The following is an 18,140-nucleotide window of genomic DNA, read 5'->3' on the forward strand; positions in this document are numbered from 1 at the left end:
AAAGATGGAAACTCAAGGCAGTCCTCCTGCCTTGGCCTCCCAAAGTGCTGGGATTACAGGCGTGAGCCACCATGCCTGGCCAATAAAAAAAAATTTTAAAAACAAAATGAAACAAAAAACAAGTGATGGGCTGGATTTGGCCTGCTGGCCAATAGCATTGAATTAGATGGACACACCTCCAGCAGGCATTACTGATCAATCATAGTCTTGACTGTTTCTTAGAAGTAACCACTGATCCATCAGTCACATGAAAACTACTTGGGATGGCCCTGGGAAGGGTGATCATTAAGGCTCTTTCCCATTGTAGAAGTCTGCTATAAACTTATTTTTCTCCCTCCATCTCTTCATTTGGAGAATTTAAATACACCTCTGTAGTGTGTGAATTTTGCTTTGGTAAACTTCCGCAAAAGCATCCTGGTTTGATGTCCACTGGCTGCTATTCTCTCCTGAGACCATTTGTGGAGACATTGGGTACTTGTCTCTGCTTCTGAGGTGAGTCATGGAGACCTGTGCACCAGCATGAAATGCTGAAATGTTCCTGGGTTTCTTTTTATTTTGTAGGACTTATTTGGAGACAAAGAATTTCTTCCCCAGAGTGCATTTTTGAAGTGGCTGGGTACCCACGTTTGCACTCATGTCATACTGAAGGAGCTCTGTGGAAATCTCTGTTTTCTTCTGTGTGGATTTAATGAGAGAAATTTAAATATGGTATGCATGTTTATAGTAAGACTTGATTTTCTTTTATCTGTGAATGTGCTTATTTGTGTTGAATGATGTGGGAGAGGCAGGAATGACCTCGTCAGAACTCTGAAGGGTCTTTCATTTGAGAGGCACAAGCATGAACTTCGGCCAATGCCTAGAATATGGTACCACCTGCTGCTATCCTCAGGCTGGCTGTGGTCACCTTCTTATGTTGTACCTAGATGGAGTCTATTGAATGAGGAGATCTGTCACAAATTAAGTTGTAATATTTGTATTTACTCTAGTGATTTGTTTCTTTTAGAAATTATTATAAGTGGTAGACTTAAAGATGGGAACAGTAGACCCTGGGGACTCCAAAAGGAAGGAGGGAGAGGGACAAGGGCTGAAGAACTTCCAGTTGAGTACTATAGCCAATATTGAGTACTGTGGTTGTGGGATCAATAGAAGCCTGCATCTCAACATCATGCAAAAGCTACACTTGTAACAAACCTGCCCATGTCCCCCCCGAAAAAAAATTACTCTAAGTATTTAAATTTCGAATGGCCATTTACATACACATATGTGTATGCTTGCAGTGTGTGTGTATTTATAAAAATACATTTTATAAAATGTAAACCCTTGGCCAATACTATGCTCGTGTTTCTAAATGTGTTTGTTAGTTTGTCATGTGGCATTTTGAAAAAAAGGGTTAAAATCCTGGAATAAAGGCCCTAAGGAATTTCAGTGCCATTTTTCTTTTGTCTGATAATTAAAGCAAGATGCGATTGTTACATGAAATTTGGGAAATTCAGGAAAGCATGAAGAAGAAAATGAAAATGCTCTGCAGACTCAACCTACGCAGTCCCGTGCTTACCCTATTGTTGCACCTCCTTCTTATGGACTCTGTGTGTGGTTGTATGTATTTTTATAGGACGGATTTTTAGTCAAATCATTTTTTTCTACCTCTGATCTCATATACTTGAGATTATGGCTCTAGTTTTTAGTGCTTTGAAGGGCAAAATACAGTGTTTATTATCAATGTCACCTTAATGCTGTTTTCATTCTTCATTTCAATGTATTTATTTTGCAGTCTAGAGTGGATGTATATACAACACATTCTCCCGCTGGAACTTCTGTGCAAAACATGTTACACTGGAGCCAGGTAGGCATTCCGGGAGTGCATTTGGGGCATATGTAAGATCAGCATCAGAAAGGTCTGGGCATGAAAACCCTTCCCAAAGAGAAAGACAACCTGCTTACAAATCTGATCCGGTTTTCTTCCGCAGAGTCCTGGGTTTTTGTCATCGTACTTGTGTTGCTTTTGATACCTGTAGTGGGGCGCACTGTGTTATATGTGGGTTCACAAACAGCTACTGGGGTTGACATTTTTCTTTTCCCTCCTCTCCCTTCCTCAAATCTCAGGTTAATATATTCTCTCCCTTTCCTTCTCCCCACCTTTCTTTTCCTCCCCCTGTTTCCTCCCCTCCATCTTTTTCTCATTGAGTCCTAGATTTGTTTTATTTCTGTGTTGCTTCATAAAGAGTGATTTTAAAGCCGTTTCGAAGATAGAAACCGCTGTTTCAACATTAACCCCTGATCACAATATGCTTGAAACAGCAGTGAATAAACTGGAGCTAAACCAATGATAAATGTGAATGGGGGCCCCTGACTTTTGAAATACAGCTTTGATTATTTTATCACTTAAATAAGTCATGTTCATTCTAGAAAATTTAGAAACTACATGTAGAAAAAAATTATCTTAAAATAAAAATAGAATCATTCTATAACCCTAGACAGAGAGGAAATGCATATCCATAGATATTGAATGTCTCTGCATTCTATTCTATACCTCTTTTCAAAAAGATGCTGTTAAAGACATGGATAGAAATAGTAGATGTAGAAATAGATTGATTTTTCTTCTGCTTACTGTTTTATGGCTTGCTTTTGTTTTTTCACCTGACAATATGTCATGGACTTCTTGCTACCTCAGGACATAATTTTGTGCCATTTATTTTTCAGCTAACTTCATTTTGAATATGAAACAACTCACCATTTAAGCCCTAAACCATGATGCTGTAGGTGTCTTGAATAGTAATTTCAAAAAACACCTGGCAGTCACTGCTTGCATCAGAATCACCAAATTGCTTTAGAAAGTACACCCTTTAATAAATCATTGCTTTAAAAAAGTAGTGGGAGTTGGGATTATAGTGGAACTCTTTTTTTTTTTTGAGACGGAGTCTCGCTCTGTGGCCCAGGCTGGATGGAGTGCAGTGGCCGGATCTCAGCTCACTGCAAGCTCCGCCTCCCGGGTTCACGCCATTCTCCTGCCTCAGCCTCCCCAGTAGCTGGGACTACAGGCGCCCGCCACCTCGCCCGGCTAGTTTTTTGTATTTTTTAGTAGAGACGGGGTTTCACCGTGTTAGCCAGGCTGGTCTTGATCTCCTGACCTCGTGATCCGCCCGTCTCGGCCTCCCAAAGTGCTGGGATTACAGGCTTGAGCCACCGCGCCCGGCCTATAGTGGAACTCTTGGATTGGCTACCCTCCAGGCTTATAAAACAAAGACTCCTATGTCCCAATCATTTGGACTGGAGAATCTGTACTTTTATTTTTTTGTTTTATTTTATGTTTTTGAGACGGAGTCTCGCTCTGTCGCCAGGCTGGAGTGTAGTGGTGCAATCTCGGCTCACTGCAACCTCCGCCTCCTAGGTTCATGTTTCTCCTGCCTCAGCCTCCCGATTGGTTTTATTATTTAAAAAAAAAAAAATTTTATTGAGGTATAAGTGACATACAGTATTTAAAGTGTACAATTTGATATATTTCAGTGTTTATATACACCTGTGAAACCATCACCATAATCGACACTGCAAATATATCATCATCCTAAAAGGTCCCTGCTGCCCCTTTGTGACACCTCCCCCATCCCTCCCCTCCATCCCACTGATCTGCTTCCTGTCGCTGTAGCCTAGTTTGCATTTCCTAGAGCTTGTAGGAGAACAGTCATGCAGTTGATACTTGTTTTTGTTCAGCTTCTTCCACTCAGAATACTTGTTTTGAAATTTACCTGTGTTGTGTATGTCAGTATTCATTCCTTTTTATTTCTGAGGATCTGTAATTTTAAAAAATCTGCCTGGTAGATTCTTTTTTTTTTTTTTTTTTTTTTTTTTTTTTGTTTGAGACGGAGTCTCGCTCTGTCGCTCAGGCTGGAGTGCAGTGGCACGGTCTCAGTTCATGATAGCCTCCATCTCCTAGGTTCAAGCAGTTCTCCTCCCTCAGGGCCTCCCAAAGTGCTGGGATTACAGGCTTGAGCCACCGCGCCCGGCAAGATTCTTTTGCTCAACCAGGTTTGGGAGCAAACCTGGTCCGCACATCCTGATACTTCCATCTCCTTCTTCAGTTGCCCCAGGAACTCTGACGGTGCTATAGTTCTCCTCTCCCTGGGGCTCATCGCTAAGGAACTAGGAAGAGCCTGGCCTTAGGCTCTTGACCCTTTATAGTAACTAGAAGGCTGAGAGTTAAATGTCAGTCCCTCAGGGGCAGTTTGTTGTGGCCTAAAAGAGGGGCATCTGGAATGCAAATAGTTCATGACATGCTGAACAGCACACGCTTACCACTTAAGGAATGCCCCAAACCTTCAAAAATCCTCAAATTCACAGAGATTGAGGATTTGGGTTCTTGGTTCAGGTCTCTGCTTTTCTCCTTGGTCACATGTATGCTTATAGTCACTTGTTTTCTTCATATACCCTGTCACTAGAATCCCCCTACATTTTTGAGGATGCCTAGAACCTATTACCTAATGGACATTTCCTAAAAGGCCCAGTGTCTGTCACCTCAGCAGTTTTTGCAACCCCAGAGACGATGGAGGGTGACTGAGCTACCTGGAGGCATATCCTGAGCTTTCCCACCACTTAGTGACTGCCAGCAGCCCACGCGCAGTACACGTCAGGCCTCAGCAAAGGACAAATGGCCACCAGACCTGGGATGTCAGAGGCCCTTGGGAATGTTGAAATCAAGGCTGTCCTAGACCAACTCTATTTTATATTACAAACCTGTGTTGCTTCACCCTTCCGTGTCTTGGGCCTCCACTGAGCATGGGGCTTGCAGTAGAGATGTTGGATTGGCTATCATCCAGGTTACTGCTCTTGTTCCAGCCCTCTTATCCAGGAGCTAGCCAGGGTCAAAGGCTGCAGGCTGAGGGCTGAGCACTGCTCTGTGCCCCATTTGTGACCTGGTGACTTTAGATTCTAGCTACCGTGGAATATACCTCCAGAATATTTGCAAAGCCCAGATTTGCTGTAGGAGGCAGCCTGGTCCTTTGCTCTTCTGCCCACTGTGCCATCTTTTGTCAATAAAATGGTTGGTTGCTTTGTGCAGCCATTGTGTCAGATCTTCCCTTTGGCCCTCCCTCCTCTGGGCTGTTGACTAGGGGCTGCCACTGGTGCAGGCAGCAGGCTCCAAGAGGCAGTGCAGGAAAGGGCTTCTGTGGAAGGTAAGCAGGCCTGGATGCCGGGCAGGCTGGGGCTAGAATTCAGATGTGGCATTAGAGGGCTCTTATGGTATGAGTTTGGGGTTGACCTTAAAGGCCATTTTGTTTACAGTACATTCAGAAGTTTTTGTTTAAATAATTAGTATTAACTTGTTAATCAATTCCATACCTCGTTCTTTAGTGGGCTTTTAAATTTAGTGTACTCATCTTTCCATTCTCCTTATAAACCTGATGAATATCAAAGCTCCCCAGGGCGAAGACTTGATATTACTGCTCACTTTCTCACTGGCCCTGCCCAGAGCCCGGGTACTCTTGCCTGTGTGAAGAAGGCCATCCCAACATAGCTTTCCAGTGTTGTGCTGAACTACTTAAGGTGCTACTAAAAATACAGGTTCTTGGGCCTGCCTGAGACCTGTGGAGACTCTGAATTCCTAGGACTGTGACCCTGAGATCTATGTTTGAATAAGTACCTTAGATGATTATGATGTGCTCTTGTTTTTTTTTTTTTTCTTTAAAGGGAAAAAACATACTTTTGGTAGGCTTTTAAAGAACACTGTAAAAAGGATATTCATTATCATTTTTGTTATACATGTAATATGTTTTATGAAATTTTAGAAAATATGTGAGTGAAAGAAAAATGACTTGTACATCTAGCACCCAGGAATAGCCACTATTAATATTTCGGTATAATCTTACGATCTTGTAATATAATCATTTCCATTACAAAAATCAGATCATACTACATCTGCTTTTAAGTAAATTTTCATTTAATGAAATGCCATTATATTTGTTGGATACACATTTAGCTGTTGTATTAGAGACCCCAAAATACAGCTGATAAATAAAGAGTTTCTTTCTTTCTCATAATAAAGTTCAGAGAGCGGTGGCCCAGACTGATGACAGTGGGGGTTTTGGCTATGTTCCATGAGGCCGTGCAGGGACCCAGTTCTCTCCAGACTATAGCTCTGCCATCCTTGGGGTGCTGTCCTCTTCTGCCTGGTTGCACCTGGGTCACCTCCATGTCTCTTCCAACTCACAGGAAGGCAGGGGAGAAGGGAGCTCAGGGCAAGTGACTGTGTGTGAAGGAGACAGCTCAGAAGTGAGCGTTATGGCCATAGCCTGGCTGCTCGCAGGAGGATGAGGATGTGGTTTCTATCCTGGCAGCCATGTGCTTAGGGAAAACTCTGGGGATTGTTACTGAAAAGAATAAGGCAAGAATGGGCATGGGGATAGTCTCTGCCACAATTAAAAATGCCTTTCCAGGTCAGTTAAAATTTAAACTAAATTTAAATTTAAAAATTTAACTAAATTTTAAAAATATTTGTCATAAAGGGCAGTTTTCTGTTGTTTGAATTTTATTATCATTTTTTTTACAGCGATAGTTGTTTTGCAGTCATAAGTCATCTGTCCTTATATGTTAGTCAGAATATTTTCTTAGGATGATACATTCATTGTAGTAGACTTAGTAGGGAGAGGGTAGGCATAGCTTTAACACTTGTGATACATATTGTACTTTAGAAAAGTTGAACCTGTTTACATTTTTATTACCATTCAAGACCTAAATATAATTTTTTAAATTTCATTTTAAAAGCATTTATCCTAATACTATTAAGTGTTTCCTCCTGATCATTATCTACATATACTCTGTGATATGATTATCACAGAAGTATAACCTTAGTGTATATTCAGTTTCATTTTCTTTTTCCACTTAGTATTGTTTATGAGATTATTTATAAGCCATTTTGTTTCTTTGTTATTTATATTTATGACAGTGGCATACTCCTTGTATATATTTATGTAACATATTTACCCAAACATCTATTACTGGGCTTTAGTTTATTTCCAGGTTTTTGTTACTGTAAATCATCTTAATAGTTTTCTTTTGAAATACCCTTTCAAGTGGATAGCTTGATGTCCTAAGTGACTCTGAGCACAAAGTCAAATTTAGAACCTCAGTCTGAGCTATAGGCAAGTTTCAGCTTTGTATTCTGTGCTCTCGCTGGTGCTTCATATAAATGCTGAAGGACATGTGACAAAGTGATGAACTGCTGTCTGTGTTCAGTGGCAGAATAGTTTGTATCAATATGTTTTCACTGACAAAGATGGGGAACAGATGTACCAACAGGTGCTGTGAATCCAAATTTTGTTTTGCTTGTTAAATATGCCACAGGTATTTAATATCTGTCATTTGCAATGGCAAAAACAGATGCCAAACATTTCTCCTGTAACAATCCCTGTAGTGTATCATCTCACTCTGTCTTTTATTACATCAAACAGTAGAATTGTATGTAGTTGATAAGAACAGATTTCACATAAATCAAAAGCAGTTTTGACAAGGAATGTCTGGGCATTTTTTTTTTACCAGGCGCCACCTTGTGACCAAAACTTACTATTTCCAATTCATTAGGCTTGCCAATTTTTGGGTTTCATTCTTGACATACATTTAATTTGAGAGTGTAGAGGAAATATGGATTTGCACTATTTTGAATTTTAAAAATAAGTGACTTTTTGCTAATATTTTATATTATACTGTTTTAAATATGAATAAACGTAAATTTCAATACAATTTCAGTTTCATGGCTCTTGTATCCCTAACTAGTTAGAATTGTGCTGGCATGCAGTACTACTTGGTGATTATACTGGTACCAATACTCAAGAAAAAGTGTTTAATCAATACGATCATTAAAATTTGACTAAGTAATATAACTAGACAAGTAGAATGGGTACATAGAAAATATACAGTTGTCCCTCAAGTATCTTTGGGGACTGGCTGCAGATATCACCCCTAAACCAAAATTCAGAGATACTCAAGTCCCTTATATAAAATGGTGTAGTATTTGCATATAGCCTATGCACATCCTTTCATGTGCTTTAAATCATCTCTAGATTACTTATGATGCTTAATACAATGTAAATGCTGTGTAAGTAGGTGTTATACTATGTTTTAAAATTTGTATTTTTTATTGTTTTATTGTTATCTTTTATTGTTTTTTTCTAAATATTTTTAATCTGCAAAATATCACTTGGTTGAATCCACAGATGCAAAACTGTGGATATGGAGGGCCAATTGTATATTACAATTATTTTATCTCTATATATCCATCTCTCTCTCTCTATATATATATATATGTATATAGATACGTATCTATCTATCTGTCTACCTATATTTCTCAAGTAAAATCACTAACTCCTTGAAAAAGCTTAGGATGCAAATTTCAGCAGAAAATGTCAGCCTAAAGTTCCCCTAGCAGGAGCAATTGTTGATCTAGTATAATTGACAGCATATGTGCATAGCTGCTTTCTTGTGTCAGGTGGTAGCTGCTTAACAACCATATAATGAGAAATTGAGTCATTCAGTAAAGCAGAACAAAACCATGCCATTTCATTTAAAATAATGCCTTGGAAATCAAGAGTAAATCTGGATATTGGTATAAAGTTGATTTCCGAGGTCGTGGCTAGCTCCAGCAACCTAGGATGTTATCTCTAACTTCGGCGTCAGATAACTCTTTCCTAAATTATCTTCTTTTTAGGCTGTTAAATTCCAAAAGTTTCAAGCCTTTGACTGGGGAAGCAGTGCCAAGAATTATTTTCATTACAACCAGGTAAAGTTTTTAGTCTTTTCATTAAAGGGGGCCCTGAAAACTCATCAAGAAAGCCAACCTGGCCTATCAGGATTCTGGCTAGGCTCGGATGCTGTGGGAAATGTTTGGGGGAGTTGACTAGTGTTTGTTTTTCATCAGTCCATTCAGAACAATCCTAGCTTTGCAGCTGATATTGTGGACTGGGCCTCCTCTCTGTCTTGTCCCCAGCTCTAAATAAGAATCATCACTGTTAGGCATTATTCAGAGTAATCACGAACACAGCCTGTAGAGTCAGACAGTCCTAGGTCTGTTATCTGGTAGCTGTGGGGCTTTGGCCAGATTACATTGCTTAAGCCTCTTCTTCCCTGTACTAATAAAATTAGCATTTTTGAGCACGCTAAATGCACGGAAGTGTGAGACACTTTGCTCTGTTTTTTAAATTTAATTCCCGGAACATCTCTGTGACATAAACGTGATTATCTCTGACTTAAACATGAGGACAATGAGGCTTAGAGAATTTGTGTGACTTGTCTTACACCCAAAGGGAGGAAGTAGGAGGGCATGACTCCAAACTCCTTCTAGCCACTTGGTTCTGTTGCCTTGCGTCTACTACCTATGGAGTACAACACCTTCCTTGCCGGGGATTAAACATTCATTTTGGTGCCCAGCCTAGGGTAGCAGCTCCACAGCTAGTGGCGATTATAATTAGCATTCTTTCATTTGGGGTTACATTTCTTTTTTTGTGCTGGTAATGGTAACTTGAAAAGATACCCAAAGGGATTTTAAAATTTTAGTTTGTTATTCTTAGTCAAACTTATTAGACAATGCTTAATGGAGATTGTGCTTATTGTGATTTTGAAAATTAAAACAACAACAACGAGGCTTTCTGTGGTTCCTTTTCATTGTAGAGTTACCCTCCCACATACAATGTGAAGGACATGCTTGTGCCGACTGCAGTCTGGAGTGGGGGTCACGACTGGCTTGCGGATGTCTATGACGTCAATATCTTACTGACTCAGATCACCAACTTGGTGTTCCATGAGAGAATTCCGGAGTGGGAGCATCTTGACTTCATCTGGGGCCTGGATGCCCCTTGGAGGCTTTATAATAAAATTATTAATCTAATGAGGAAATATCAGTGAAAGCTGAATGTGAGCTGTGTACCACCAAGTCAATGATTATGTCTTGTGAAAATGTGTTTGCTTAATTTCTGTAAAACACTCGTTTTTCTTTCCTAGGCCTTTTGTATTTTTATATCCAAGAAAATGATAACTTTGAAGATGCCCAGTTCTCTCTAGTTACAATTAGACACATACTAGCTATTTTTTCTTTGATTAGGACTGGAATAGGAAGCCAGTGTCTCAACCATAGTATTGTCTCTTTAAGTCTTTTAAATATCATTGATGTATGAAAAGGTCATTATATCCATTCTATTTTAAAAATTTAAAATATACTATATTGACTTTTTGCCCTTCATAGGACAAAGTAATACAAGTGTTGGAATTTTAAAATTGTGTTATTGGTAAATCTGTCACTGACTTGAGCTAGGTGTAAAATTATGCAGTTTTCATGTCCTTGCCTTAAAGAGTGCTCCAGTCTAATGGTCTTGTAGTTAGAGAGCTAAATGACCTATTATTATGTTTTCCTGCAGTAGGTGCATAGTCAAATCCAGAAATACCACAGCTGTGCCAGTAATAGGGATTCTACAATTAATTTTATCAAACCTAACTGTGACAGCTGTGATTTGACACGTTTTAATTGCTCAGGTTAAATGAAATAGTTTTCTGGAGTCTTCAAAAACAAATTGCACTGACAAAAAACCAAAAAACTATGTTTTAAATGCTTGAAGACTGGTACACTCAACCATCTATGTTCATGAACTCTCAATTTCATGGCAGGCCATAATTCTACTTATCTGAGAAGCAAATCCCTGTGGAGACTATACCACTATTTTTTCTGAGATTAATGTACTCTTGGAGCCGGCTACTGTCATTACTGATCACATCTGTGTGAAACCAAAGCCCCGTGGTTGCCCATGAGAAGTGTCCTAGTTCATTTTCACCCAAATGAAGTGTGAACGTGATGTTTTCAGATGAAAGCTCAGCTCAGGGATTCATTTTGTGTCTTAGTTTTATATGTGTCCTTATTTTTAATACGCCGGCTTCACTACTCTATGTTGGGAAGTCCATATTTGTCTGCTTTTCTTGCAGCATCATTTCCTTACAATAATGTCCAGTGGACAAAAATGACAATTAATATGTTTTTCTGATACAGTTACTTTGGCTGCAGTAACAATACAGTGCTTGTTATTGGCTAATATAGGCAGGCAGAATACTACTTTGTAACTTTTAAAGTCTTTCTTAAACTTTTCAATAAAATTGAATGAGCCTTATAGGCCCAAAGAATTGTGTGTACGTTTTTTCTGTTTTATTTAATAGCCGTCTGGTTCTCCCCTTTCTCTCGTGGCAGGACTTGGAACTCTTCTCTAAGTTAGTGTATTTACTCTGGGAAATGAAGGGCTACCAAGTAACTAGTGATTTTTAAGAATCATTTTTTTGTTTGCCACAAGAGGGCACTCTTGGCTTTGCTTGCAAATCTTCCCACGCTCCCTTCCCTCACTATTTCTAAGATTTTCTCCAGCGTTCTTCCTCTAGGGAAGGTAGAGGACTTTGTTGCTTTATGAGCTGGTTGCTATTTGATGGCCAGCCATGGTAGTATTATTTCTGTTCAGGAGTATAATTAACTATTGCCTAGTGGATAACATCTGGCAAACGTTCTCAAGGAATAGTTGCCCCTCAAATGTAAACTGAAAATAAAAATTTGCCTAATAGGTAAATGAGTGATCAGAACTTCAGATGTGGTTCGGGGATGGGTGGCAGGAAAAGGTTTTAACTCAGGCCTCACACATATATAGGACTGAAATTTAGACTAGTGACATCCCCAAATAATGATTACTTTGTGTTTGTGGGTATTAAAGGTGTTAATCTGTTAAATGTGAACATTAAAAATATACTGTAATTTGATCTTTTGTCATTTATTTTTTAATGTATTAAGAGATTTTCAAAAGATAAGTCACCCTGATCTGTTGTGACACTAAAAGTCACCTTTGAATCATACTTCTGATTTTTAAAAAGTTACTCAACCAATACTTCATTATGTTGTGCTAGGTGCAGATTTCAATTCCAAATTAAGCAAGCAAAACTCTTTCTCTGTCAAATTGTCTTAGCATTACTAAAAATAATACTTTGTATTTTGCATTGTGCCTTGCGGGGTTTCAAAGCCTTTTCATAAGGCTTTGATATTTGCAATAACCCCTTTGACAGGTGAGGCAAGTATTTGTTTCTCTACAGGCAAGGGAATGCCTTTTTAATGGGGATGATTTTATATGCCTTAAATGTTTCAGAGAGGTTGATGAGAGTTTCAACAGCATAAGTGAGTAGAAGCGCCCACTTATTTGCGACATGTAACTGGATCAAAATATGAAGTGTTTAAAACCAAATATGCACCAGTATTTGGACTAATAGGAGCATCAAGGGAGTGTCTGGAGGTAGCTGACATCCCCATGTTCTTCATCAGCATCTCCTATTGTTTTTGGCATGGCTAATTAATGTTTTCTGAGTCTTTTGTAAGGTGTCACACAAAAGCAGCTTCAACGACCCCTTCCAACACCAAACTCCTCCTGAAGAGATACTTACCTTGGAACCAACACTGGCCCTTTTCTGCTCAGTTTGGCTGTAATTTGCTTTTTAACCCTAGTTAGTCTTGTCTTGACTTTTCCAAGACTGCATTTTTAATCTTTAGTCCTTATTAAAATGAAGGATTAGATTTTGATATTTGAGATCATTCCACCTCTATGAGTCTTCCCTGTTACACAACACTATACATCTCTAATATCCAGGAACAGTTTTGGTTAGACAGATGCCCAAATGGCCTTACCTAATTTGAGAAAGAAAAAGAAATCATAAAGGCCATTTTAAAAAAGGGATGATGTGATTGGTGATAGGCTTTGTTACCTACATGTTCTATTTGTTAGGGGAAGGGGAGCAGTATCCACAGTCTTTTGGTAAGTCGGTGCCATATAACTTTGAGATTGTGATTAGTGTGCACAGACTTGATTGTTGTACTCTCAGAAAAGTGATTTGACTCCTGCGATAAGCAGAAAATAAAGGATTCCTGTCCTCCAACACTGCCAGAAAAACCATGCCAATACAAAAATGATATGCAGGAAGCCATGATCAACTGGAGAAGAGATGGCATGGCCAAAGTTCTGATGCTACCTGTCAGAAAACACCCCCTTTTGCAGAAAACCATCAATTGGACAAGAAATGGTGTGGGCCAAAGTTCTAATCAGAAAACACCCTGTTTTAGGGAAGACCATCTTTATAGGTGAGTAGATCCAAACTACATCAAGCAGTACTCCAGAAAAAAAAAAATTTATTTTTTAGCCTCAATTTACAGCTAATATCCTTTAAAATGAATCTTGAGTCCACAAATATGTTTTGAACACTCATTATATAAAAGACGCAATACTTGGCACTGTGAGAAGTCCTAGAAGATACACCCTGTGCTCTAAAAAGACCTATTCATCTAGCAAGCTATTACATGTTTGTGCAAATAAAAACTGTTCAAAGGTGCAAGTGTACCAAATTCAAGAAATGATACCATCTTAGTCAGCACTTGATAGTGTTCAATTTTATTTTGGTCCATTAAGTGATACTGTTTTTGGTTACCTGACGTATTGTTCAGCATTCCACATGATATAGAGTGGAGAACAAATACGACTGTAATTCACCAATTCCCCCAGGATGTTTGCGTTTGTATGTTAGACAAAACTTCTGTCCTGGTCAGCTGCAAGTGCAGAGATGGCAGAGAAACTTAGTTGCAATTCTTCAAAATGCCACAAAGTCAGCGGGGAGAGTCCGGACAAAGCAGGCTGAAGCCAGAGCGCTCAAGTTTTACTGCCCACGGCTTTCTGTAATCAGCACATGGACACTATTCTAACAGCAATAGATGATGGATGCACCAAAGCAGAAAATGAATGGGTTGGTTCGGGCTGGGGGCTCAAAGGAGACAGTCTTGACAGCAAATCTAGCAGCAATCCAAATTAAGCAAACCTGCCAATCCCACTCACTTAAAAAAAATCCGCAAGAGCAACCAAAGCACGCAAGCATGATAACTGAGACCACAAGAAAAGGACAATGTGTGCTGAAAGGAAATTTGAGAGCTAACTTCTGTTGAGGGTAACTTTGAGCGACATTTTACTTATGAGCAGAAACCCAATTTTAAGGCTGAGAAAGTGAGCTCTAATGGTCCCTTTGGAGCAGTGAGAAGGATGCTCTTCTCTGAAACACTGCATCAAGGACAATACCACATCTAGCAGAAATGAGAAAGAAAAGTTTCTGGGTTGCCCTAAAAGTGAACTGAAAACAGAACTGGGGAAGGGAGAGGATGGGGTGGTGGTGGTGCGGTGGAGGTGGACAGCCTAGCAAGGACAGGTTGTTTAACTGGAAGAAAACAGGGGCCTACATTATACCTATTTTCTGCTATCATAGAGAAATCAAAGCAGCAGCATTAGAAAAATTCATCCTCGTTCCCTTTTTGCATTGGCTATCAAGAAACTCAATGCTACTTCTGGACCTTTATCTCATCGACAGCAAATATGTCAGCAGAATATAATAATATTTTCATGGCACACTGGGATAAATAAAAAGCCTGCTGTAGGGCTGGAGGCTACTGCTGAGGGCTCCTGGGAATGAGCATCTAAGGAATGTCAGTATTCCATCAGTGGCAGTTAGTGGACACACACCAGCTAGGAGATTCTGAATTACAAATTAGCCTATTATATGTATCTATATCCTATATATTATATATTATGAATTGGCCCATTATATATATCATATGTATGCATATATACCATCTATTATCATAGTTTTAGGTCCATATATTGGTTCATATTTTTGTAGTATTTGTTCTTTCCTCATAATAAATTGCTTTATATCTTTTATTTGTCTTTACATAATCTTACTTGATTTTAATTTCAAATGTCTCAGTTATTCTTTAGGTAACATGTGGAGTACAAATTTAAAATACCATGCGTATTACTTTGTGTGTTTTCTGTGTGCTAGGGCCTATGATTTTACTCCTGTAAACCCACAGCAATGATAATAATCCTACTTCTTGGCAGGGTAGGGAAGCCAGCTCTTTTGAGGATTGGATAAAATCTATTCAAATGAAACATTCAGCCAATCTGTGGCACCTAGTAGGTGGGTTTTACACGGTAGACATTATTTTTCCATTTAATACTCTCAATTTCCCTTTGTGGGGAATCGGGGAGAATAAGAAAATGCAAGCTTCAAGGAGTGAAGGGCTGGATCCAAACACATAGATACAAGACACTAAGCAAGAATCAGGAGTGCTCCTCGGCTTCAAAGCTGGTGTCCAAAACATCTATCCTCTAAGGCACCCTTGTGTCGTGTCATGTGTCAGACCCTGGGTTGAACGCGACGATTTTTGTGCTGTTCCCAGGGTCTCCCAAGAGCTCTCCATGTACCGACCTCCTTGTGCTGGGTGGCCCCTGGCCCGAGGACCCCAGTTGGGTGGCAGAGAAACGCAGGGGATAGAGACGAGCCCCGTAGCCCGGCTCTGTGGGCCCGGAGTGGACTCAAGGAAGGGAGGCGGAGGGCGAGGGCCAGACGGCCCCGCAAAGCCAACAGGGGGAAGGGCAGGGTAGTGGCGACATCACCTGTTCCTTCAACAACCTCCCGGGAGGCTTCAGTAACGCACATCTCTTTCCCTTGATGAACAACGCAGGTGGTTTGCTGAATTAAGTGTTCCCACCCCAAATTGAGATACAACGGTTTTGTAGCCAGATTGGCGCAGACTGGGCATTAAATCCAGCATTTGGGCGTTAAATCCAGCATTTCCCCAGCAAAGCGGAGCCTGGCTGCCGCGAAGCCCTCTTTTCGCTGTGTGGTGCCTCCCGGCTCCGATCGTTGGCCTAGAGCCCCGAGACGCGCCGCCAAGGGTAGCTCAGCGGCCGGGCTGCGGCCCCTCCAGGAGAGCCTGCGTGCGGGGTCTCTCCAGCTTGCTGCCCGCCGGCCAGGAAAACTCTCCGGAGAAGATGGAGCTGGTGGAGGTTCCCATCTGGCCACCCGTCCCGTCTGATTTCCTGAGCTGACGGCCACCGCTGGCGGTCGGGAACCAGCGGCTCCCTGTGCGAAGGGCTTGTTTCCCGATCGCCCCTGGACAGACCGCAACCGGGTTCGCAGACAGAAAACACCCGAGCTACGACTGCATGTCGTTTTAAAGTTTTTAAAAATGCGATTATGCTTGCGTCTTTTTGAAAGCACATGAATGCAGTTATACGTATGCATTAAATTACAAACTATTCTGCACTGATTGCAAAGGAGCGCTTTCTGGTGGCAATGGAAACGGTCTAGTTTGGGACCTGTGATGACACACGTGAACTGAGTTGCCAAACTCATAGAAACTCCACACGGTAAATCTGTGCATTAACACATTGTCATGTGTTAATTGTAGTCAACTGAAAAATCAGAACTTACGTGAAAAGTACTAAGTGCCACTGCATACACGCACATCTAAAATCCGATAAGATGCTGTTATAGATGAGCATATTTACAGCAATCAAGCGCCACTCTGCCGGGTTGCTTTCTTATTCAAGCTTCGCATCGCCGGGAAAGGCATGGAAAGGCAGCTGACATCACTTGGGGCGGGGCCGCGAGTCTTGTGAAAAGTCGGTGGAACGGGAGCAGCAGCCAGACGCAGCTGCCTGCACAGCCTCGTCATGAGCTACCAGAACTCCTCCGACCCCCAGGTCCTTTGCAGCTCCGAGCAGCTGTTTTTGCAGCCCCTGTGGGACCACCTGAGGAGCTGGGAGGCCCTCATACAGTCGCCCTTCTTCCCGGTCATCTTCTCCATCACCACATACGTGGCCTTTTGCCTGCCCTTCGTGGTCCTGGACATCCTGTGCTCCTGGGTGCCCGCCCTGCGGCGCTACAAGATCCACCCCGACTTCTCGCCGTCAGCGAGGCAGCTGCTACCCTGCCTGGGGCAGACCCTCTACCAGCATGTGATGTTTGTGTTCCCCGTGACGCTGCTGCATTGGGCCAGCAGGCCGGCCCTCCTGCCCCACGAAGCCCCCGAGCTGCTCCTGCTGCTGCACCACATCCTGTTCTGCCTGCTACTCTTCGACACGGAGTTCTTCGTGTGGCACCTGTTGCACCACAAGGTGCCCTGGCTGTACCGCACCTTCCACAAAGTGCACCACCAGAACCCGTCCTCCTTCGCGCTGGCCACGCAGTATATGAGCGTCTGGGAACTGTTTTCTTTGGGCTTCTTCGACATGATGAACGTCACGCTGCTCGGGTGCCATCCGCTCACCTCCCTGATCTTCCACGTGGTCAACATCTGGCTGTCCGTGGAGGACCACTCCGGCTACAACTTCCCTTGGTCCACTCACAGACTGGTGCCGTTCGGGTGGTACGGGGGTGTGGTGCACCACGACCTGCATCACTCTCACTTTAACTGCAACTTCGCTCCGTACTTTACACACTGGGACAAAATATTGGGAACGCTGCGGACTGCATCTGTCCCAGCGCGGTGATGTGGCTGCGGTGGGTGCCCCTAAGACATGGGACTGCTGTGTCTTTCACACTTGAATCAAGAGAAATGCCTGAGCTATATATATTTTTTATGGCAACTAACTTATTAACCGAGGAAAACCATAGATAAAACCTGATGTATTTTTGTAATCTGACAAAGTAATTTACATACTGTTTATGTATCAATACAATTTTGTGTTCTTGGTATTCTTAGTCTAGCTCACCTCAATAGCCTTGAATCCTGGATATGAATTAGACATTCATCACTGGCATATTTAGAGTATCTCTAAAAGGACTTGTTTGTAGAATAAGGAATTTTCTATGTTTCAAAGTGTTCTAAAACCTGGCTTAAAGAACGTATTTTTATGGATGGTGTCGACTTCTAACTCTAAAAACAATCAAACATGTTTCTGCTGGACAGTGACCAAGATTATAGTATCTTTTTATATTTTTTTATAGAACTGTATATTTCTGTTGAAAGAAATGTTATTCGTGCTTCAAAAAAGAAAAAAAAAAGAACATGAATCAAATAAGTATTGACTCCCATTTCACTGGCATTTTGACTGACAAAAAGGGAAGAGGGAGTGGGCATACCAAATGTGCTTCTAGGCCTCCATCAGCCTTACCATGGAAAGAGAGGAATCTGGTTGTAAGGTGTTCTGTCGGGGGTTGTTGGAGAAAAGGAGGCAGGAGAAGGGGGTCTGTTTGTCGTCGTTCTCTAGCAATTTCATGGAGAAAAAAACGCTAATGCTCTTAATGCTTTTCAGCTGATT

At 41.2% G+C, this 18,140-nt stretch overlaps 2 protein-coding genes across 5 annotated transcripts in view; both read left to right on the forward strand.

The window, feature by feature from the left end:
* The window catches only part of LIPA (lipase A, lysosomal acid, cholesterol esterase), a 131,484-nt gene extending 120,333 nt beyond the window's left edge, over positions 1-11,151 (forward strand). For all 4 annotated transcript variants that reach the window (XM_011947867.1, XM_011947868.1, XM_011947870.1 and 1 more), the window contains 4 exons: positions 562-708; positions 1,772-1,843; positions 8,696-8,767; positions 9,655-11,151. In XM_011947867.1, coding sequence (XP_011803257.1) covers positions 562-708; positions 1,772-1,843; positions 8,696-8,767; positions 9,655-9,888 — 525 coding nt within the window. In that variant the 3' untranslated portion in view covers positions 9,889-11,151. The remainder of the gene's footprint in view (positions 1-561; positions 709-1,771; positions 1,844-8,695; positions 8,768-9,654) is intronic.
* A 5,379-nt stretch (positions 11,152-16,530) lies between these two features.
* On the forward strand, positions 16,531-17,907 carry CH25H (cholesterol 25-hydroxylase). The gene has a single exon (XM_011947875.1). It carries the CDS (start codon positions 16,551-16,553, stop codon positions 17,367-17,369), a length of 819 nt encoding a protein of 272 aa, XP_011803265.1. The 5' UTR covers positions 16,531-16,550; the 3' UTR covers positions 17,370-17,907.
* Positions 17,908-18,140: the final 233 nt, after the last annotated feature.

Source organism: Colobus angolensis, unplaced genomic scaffold, assembly GCF_000951035.1.
Source record: "Colobus angolensis palliatus isolate OR3802 unplaced genomic scaffold, Cang.pa_1.0 Scaffold270, whole genome shotgun sequence".
NCBI lineage: Eukaryota > Metazoa > Chordata > Mammalia > Primates > Cercopithecidae > Colobus > Colobus angolensis.